Genomic DNA, 7,844 nt, shown 5'->3' with positions numbered 1-7,844 from the left:
AACTAATATTTTGGCTACACTTACAGAAACACCAGCCAATAGCCATTGCGAAGCATTGATTGATTCGTATTTGCCACTATTTTCTTCTTTTGGCCATAGTAATTAACCACAGCGAAAACATCACATTTTTTCTACTGGTTTTTAATCGTGTCTAAATTAAATATATATATATATATATATGAAATTACTTTAACTACTTGTTGTACATTAAACAAAAGTTAATCTCAGAGCAAATTCGATGCATGTGCATAATTTATATTTTTGTATTTTTATTTAATGATACAAAAAAAAACAAAAAAATAAAATAAATAACTGGTTATAACAGATACTTTTTAAAATAATTTTTATTAATTTTAAATATTTATGAATAGAATAGCTCGGATCGAATCAATAAATCCGAGCTCTTATAATTGGAATAAGTTTGGCAGCAGATTTTTTTTTATTACATTTTAAAAATGGCCATTTTGTATAAAAATAAATAAATTTGATTTTATATACGTACATTTAATTTTTCTACTAGAGTTGGTTACTCTAACTCCCAAAAGCTTAATAAATAATATGGATATGAGTTATTCTTTGTAAGCATTCACTTGTCGCATTACATTATCGTATGTTGACATAGCGAAGCAATATAATAAATTGCATCTAATCAACATTAAATATTTCAAAATTATAAGGATGTAATAAGTCAATTTTCTAAAATAAAACCTCCACTAAATGACAACTTAAAAGATATGATAAATCAATATTATATATCATGATCAAACAAAATCGATACAAAAACTTAATGATGGTTACTCAACATTCGCATAATTTTATCTATGATCAAAATATTTAGCATAGTTTTTAATTGTAAGAAATGTTTTTGGCCAAGTGTTAATGTGATTATTTCGACGTACATATATTTTTGGTCTTATAAGTTTGCCACTTTGATATTTTTATTCTTTATTTTTTTAGAGTTGCAAAATAGTCCTGTAATATTTTTGATAGTTTGTAATTTTTGTTCTTTCGGTACCGAATTTTGTAAAAGTTGTCATAATAAATCACGTTCCTCTGAGATTTTTTTGCACTTTTATGTTTTATCTTTCTAGGGATTGGAAAAAGGTCCTGCAACTTTTTGATATTTCGCAATTTTGGTTCTTTGGGTGCCAGATTTTGCAAATATTTTAGGAATAAATCATGTACCACGTTATTTTTTTTATTTTTTCTTCCATATTGGGAAAATGAACCAATTAGAGCAAAAGTTTCAATTTAAATAAACCACGTGAGGCGTACATAATTTATTCCGATGATTTTGATAAAATCGAGCATCGAAATGACCAAAATTCCGAAATATCAAAAAATTGCTGGACTTTTTTATATTCCTAAAAAAATAAATAATAAAAATGTCGAATTGCCAAAATTTAACGATCAAAACTATATTCAAACCTGATTATTTTCATCTGCACATTGATATAATAAATATATTATATTTAATATATAATAAATTTAAATTTAACTAAACTCAATTTGTATCAGAATTTTTTAATAAAAACATTATCCTTTTTCGATTGATGGACAATGCTGAAATCAAATCCCACGTCTAATACATTGAAACGAACAAACAGACATTCCACGACGAAAGTGAAAGCTTTGAACAAGAGAAATAAAGCAATATTGATTGGAACTTGTCTAGTACGTAGGAATCCACAATTAAACATATACATATATACATGGATGGTAGATGGACGTACGTTTTGAAGAAAAAAGTCAAACGTTTGATAACATCCAATCATTAGATCACTGTCTGAAAATCTCACTGCCTCCTTATAAAGAATATCGATAAGTTGAGTTTTCTTCTCCTTTGTTTATTTCAAACATTTTTAATGACAATTATGTAATAATTTTGTATTCTTCTACTTTAGTCGTTTGCATTATGTGTCTTTTCTTTCCTGAAATTGTATTATGTGTTTCAGATTTTTTTTTATTAAGAGTAATAAATTGTTATTAATCGAAATAAATAAATTACATTATTCTTGTCAAATATCTAATAAAGATCATTACGACAATCTTACCCTGATCGATAATATCAAATAAACTAAATCTAACCAACACCTACATGTAATAGAAACAACATCGCACGCACATGAGGGGTTCAAACCCATGACTTGGAGCCTCAACTTCGCCAAGTGAGCTAAGCCTCATGCGAAACAAGTTTGGAGTTTTAGAATTCTATAGTTTAGGATAATAATATCTTCTATGTTTAGGCTGCTTAAATAATTTTATGAGAAGTAAGTTATAATTCTTTTTGTGATTGAAAAATAGTAATTTTAGTACTGTAACTTAAAGGAGCAGCGTCTTTAGTTCTGTATAAATTGATTTTTCGCAATTAATCCTGTAAAATTATGATTCTTTTGGAAATTTTAGTTCTTTTCTAACCAATTTAGCTGGAACTGCATTTTACTTGCAATTTGAGTCCTACAAATTAATTAATGTAGGATAAAAATATTAACTATTAACTACAAATTAATTAAAGTGGCGGGGAAAGCACGTGGTTAACGCCGTCTATCGCAATCTATTAGCATCTCTAGTATATCACATTTGGCAGGAGCGCAATAGGAGAAAATTTCAGCAATTAGATCGAGACCCATTGGCAATGGCTAAGATTATTCTAGACGAAATTCGATTATGTATACTTAGTGCAGAATTGCCGAATAAAATTAGTACGATAGCATTGTATAGATTATGACAAATTTCATAGCACACAACATCAGCCATATAACTGTACATTACGATTTTTCTTAAAGCAATTTACCTTTACCGAAAAAAAAAATATTAACTCCCCTAAGTTATAGGACTAAAATGGCAACACCCCCAAGTTACAAAACTATACAATTATAATTTAATAAGGTCATGTGCAAGTGGCATACAATTTTCCAACCAAAACAATGAAAATCGTCAAATTTTTAAAGTTACAAGATTAAAATTGCAAAAATCTATTCGCGCAAGATCCAAAATGCAAACCTCGTAAATTACAGGACTAAAATTATATTTTTTTAATTATATTAATTAATTTTATGTGAAGTAGGTTACTAAATTCTTTGTGTAATAGGATTCACATTCACGTTCAGACTTCTTCATTGCATTGATAAGATCTTATACTTTAAATTATAAAAAAATGTATAAATTTATAAAAACTTTTGAGTGAATTTACCCAAATTCCTTCTAAATAAAATATAGCACTATATATGATCCATAAAAGTTCCATTACTTACAGCATTTAATAATTGAGAATTTTAGGTAACAGCCCTCCAAAATCGTTGAACAATGATTAGCAGATATTCCACGACGAGAATGAATTAATCAATATTAAATGCATCTAACACGTATTAAAACGGTCTGATCAATGATTGGCACTATGTCAAACAACATGGAGCTAATCTACCTAATTAAAACAAAAAAGTATAAGTTGAGTGAGGATAACAGAATATATAGGGATGAAAGCTTTCAACAGGAGAAATAAAACAATGTTAATTGAAGCTTCTCTTGTATGAAAAAGCATCACTCACTGATCTGTCATGCTGGATAGTTAACACTCATGTCTAGTACGTAGGAATCGACAATTAAACATATTCATATAAATGATACATGAATGGTAGATGGACATACATTTTGAAGTGAAAAGTCAAACGTTTGATAGCATCCAATAATTGGATCACTGTCTGAAAATCTCACTTGGGTTAGGAAACATTAGTGTGTTTGAATTGAAGGATGTGAAGAAGCAATTATTGATTCCAGGAAAGAGCTTTCACAAACCCAAAACCAAACTCCTATCCAAGCAAATGCACTACTATATGTAGCCCAACCAAACTCCATACATGACCACAACTCACAAACATCTAAAGTCTCAATTACAAACACCATCGAGAGCAAGGAAAAACAAAAAAAACCACCCATGGCGACAACCCCGACTCTCATTCTTGTTCCTCTTCTCCATTACCTCCTCATACAACTACTCTTGCTGCCATACCAGCAACACATTCTCACACTGGCTGCACCTGGCGGTGGCAAGTGGAACCTCGTCCTCTCCAACATAGGCGTCTCCGCCATGCACATGCAGCTCCTCAATACAGATCGTGTTGTCATTTTCGACCGTACAGATTTTGGACCCTCCAATATTTCTCTCCCCAATAACCAATGCCGCAATGACCCCAATGACCTAACCCTTAAAGTTGATTGCACTGCTCATTCCGTTGAGTATGACGTAGCTTCCAACTCCATTCGACCTCTCAACGTGCTCACTGATGTTTGGTGCTCCTCCGGCTCCGCCATGCCAGATGGCTCTTTAATGCAAACTGGTGGGTTCAATGACGGCGACCGCAACGTTAGAGTTTACAAACCATGTAGCGATGATTCTTGTGATTGGCAAGAATTTGATGTTGCTCTTAGACAGAGAAGGTGGTATGCCACCAATCATATTCTGCCAGATGGTAGGCAAATTATTGTTGGTGGTCGTGGGCAATTCGGTTATGAATTTTACCCTAAGAAAACTGGAGCAGATCAATCATATAATCTGCCATTCCTTTCCCAGACTAATGACCCAAGAATTGAGAACAATTTGTACCCATTTGTTTTCTTGAACACGGATGGGAATTTATTCATTTTCGCCAACAATCGAGCTATCTTGTTTGATTATGTTAATGGGCTGGTGGTGAGAAACTACCCAACAATCCCAGGTGGGGATCCGAGAAGTTATCCTAGTTCAGGATCTGCAGTTTTGCTTCCACTTAGGGACTTGCAAGGTGGAGCAAATGTTACCGCTGAAGTTTTGGTCTGTGGTGGTGCACCAAAAGGATCTTTTACTAGTGCAAATAATGGAAACTTTGTTGGGGCCCTTAACACCTGCTGGAGGATTCGAATAAGTGACCCAAATCCACAGTGGGTCATGGAGACCATGCCCTTGGCTCGAGTCATGGGTGACATGGTGTTGCTACCAAATGGCAATATACTCATCATCAACGGGGCATCCTCAGGTACTGCTGGGTGGGATTTAGGTCGTAATCCAGTATTGACACCAGTTATTTACCGACCCAATAATCCTGTTGGATTGAGATTTGAAGCCCAAAATTCGAGTACAATTCCTCGAATGTACCACTCAACTGCGATCTTATTACGTGATGGCCGTATTCTTGTTAGTGGAAGCAATCCCCATGCATACTATAATTTCACGGGGGTTGTTTTTCCAACTGATTTGACGATGGAAGCATTTTCACCTGACTATTTGGATCCACATTTGATACGTGTGCGTCCTATGATTGTCTCACCTGCTTCACATTCTCAAATCGGATATGGACAGCAACTTGTTATTAATTTCAAAGCTCAAGGCAGAATAAATAGAGGTTTTATCACCGTGACAATGGTTGCACCACCATTTACTACACACTCATTTTCAATGAACCAAAGACTATTGGTTCTTACTAATAGCACTGGGATTAGCGCTAGTGTGATATCTCTTGGGGGATCAAATTATCAAGTTCGGGTCATGACACCGGGTTCAAATATTCTTGCTCCACCCGGATACTATCTTTTGTTTGTGGTTTATCGAGAAGTTCCTAGTCAAGGCATTTGGGTCCAAATCAAGTAGGAAAAGGGGTTCAACTATATATGTAACTAAAGTTAATGCTGCATTTTGTATACACCATATATTCTATTTGAAACTTCAAACATGATTTTGTCTTTGTATTTTGTTATTGTATCTCAAGGCTTCTTTTAATTATGTGATGAGATCTAAAAGCAAGTGTACTGTTTATCACGTAGCAGTCATTACCGAGGTACTAAAGTGATTACCAAATTTACCACCTCTATGAAAGGGACTATTCAAGTTTTTTTGCTAGAGGTCTCAAACTCACTAGAGATTATTAGAACAACTTTTAATCGAATAGAGTACTAAAAGGTTGAGGAAGTTCTTGTCAATGAGAAGTGGGGTGATTGCATTCCATAACCTAAGCTCAATTTTTGGAAAATTGCATAACACCCCTGTGTTATATAAATTCAGTCAAAAATTATTTGTGTTAAAAAATAGGTAAAAAAACTCCCTATATTTCTTGCACTTGTTCCTCTTGCCATTTGTTGTACTTAACAATATTAATTTTTTTTTGTAAGTTCCTATTGTACCCTTATATATTATAAATTATTGTTATTATAATGACTGTTGGATCTTTTATGATCGCATCAGAACCGTAGGATCTAATCAACTTTTAATAACTATTGATCTTCAATAATTAAAACCGAATGCTCCAAATTTTATGTATTTTAAAAATATATTTCACATTTATATACAATTATGTATAAAGTAAAGGCTTAGTGCAATTTACCTTTTTGTGATATTACGAATAAGTAAATTGCCTCATAAATGATTAAAAAATAGCAATTTATCTCCTTATATTTTTTAAAATGAAGCAATTTACCTCCATGTCTAAGGAGGTAAATTGCTTTATTTTAAAAAGCACAAGAAGACAAATTGCTATATTTTGAAAAATATAGGGACGTAAGTTGCTATTTTTTTTTTTTTTTTTTGTAGAGGGATAATTTGCTCATTTATAATATCACAGGGGATTGCTTGCATTTTTTTTCATAAACCAAACAACTATTTAATTATACATACATAATATTTATATATAGAAGTTGATGGAGGGTCGCCGCTCTACCTCCATCGGCCGTCACGTCTGGGCATCAACAACCTGGGCTGGACGGGTATTGTCGCCCAGGACGTCTCGTGCCCAAATCTGGGTGGGCGATGACGACATATGTTATCGACTACCATTAATTTGTGGTACAATTTATTTGTAAGGGTTAATCTAATAAATACAATATAATGCAAACCGTACCATCTTGATCTCTTGTTTTTTTTATGGAAAGGATTTGATCTTCCTTTTAATTGATTTTCTTGTCTCAATCACTAATAAATTTAGAACACCAATGGAGTACTTTTCAATTATATATAGTATAGATTGTATTCCAAGCTAACTGATTTGGGAATTGGGATGGGATCATCCAAGCAAGCATTGTTCAAGCAATGGTCGAGGTGGATGTCCAATTCTCAGAAACCTCAACTCTTTCATGCCTAAACGGGACTGCATTAAAATCACCACCATCTTGGAAGAAAATGTGAAAGAAGTTGTGGAACTATCATCAGCTGACTTAGAATTTGAGGGAATCACCACTTCCACCGGGCTAGAAACTAGAACTATAACTTTAGGATGTTGGTAGGATTAGTGACCACACTTTCGATGCACATTTTGGTCTGACAGAGCAGAAGTAACGAGATCACTAGAGTGACTACCGTGATTAAGAAGACTAGAACTACCATAATCAGGGCGATGCAAAAAACTTATACAAGGGTCACAAACACCAGGGTGGACATCCAAAATTTCAGCAATTCTTTGGTCTATCTGCAACACAATCCTCATGATTCATGGCAGTAGGAGAACAACAAGTAGAGAAATTTCAACTCGTGGGGGAGAAGGATGCATTGACAGTTTACTCTCCTCAGAAAATCTGAAAGAATAATTCACTTCATTATGGCCAAAGACATCAAAGAAAAGGCACAATTTCAGTTTTCATTGAGAGTCGACATCAATTTCAATAAACTGATCCCTTTGAATCTCAAGATTAAAGCTTTTGGGAAGGGGCTTATTAGCTGTGACTTCAACATAAACTCCAGCATAGCTAATTCCTTGCTGATTTTCAGTGGAAGAATCGACGTGAAAGGGCTTTCCAACACCACTAGTAATATTCAAACCTTCTTTATCAAGAGAGAAACCGACACATTAGAAACCTTAGTCCATAAAGGTATGTTGCAGTGT

The 7,844-nt window shown here is 33.6% G+C and overlaps 1 protein-coding gene across 1 annotated transcript; it reads left to right on the top strand.

Moving 5' to 3' along the window:
* Positions 3,815-5,703, top strand: LOC105172777 (aldehyde oxidase GLOX-like). The gene has a single exon (XM_011094354.2). It carries the CDS (start codon positions 3,935-3,937, stop codon positions 5,621-5,623), a length of 1,689 nt encoding a protein of 562 aa, XP_011092656.1. The 5' UTR covers positions 3,815-3,934; the 3' UTR covers positions 5,624-5,703.

This window comes from Sesamum indicum, linkage group LG10, assembly GCF_000512975.1.
Source record: "Sesamum indicum cultivar Zhongzhi No. 13 linkage group LG10, S_indicum_v1.0, whole genome shotgun sequence".
NCBI classification, from domain to species: domain Eukaryota; kingdom Viridiplantae; phylum Streptophyta; class Magnoliopsida; order Lamiales; family Pedaliaceae; genus Sesamum; species Sesamum indicum.
This window is presented reverse-complemented; position numbering and strand designations above follow the sequence as displayed.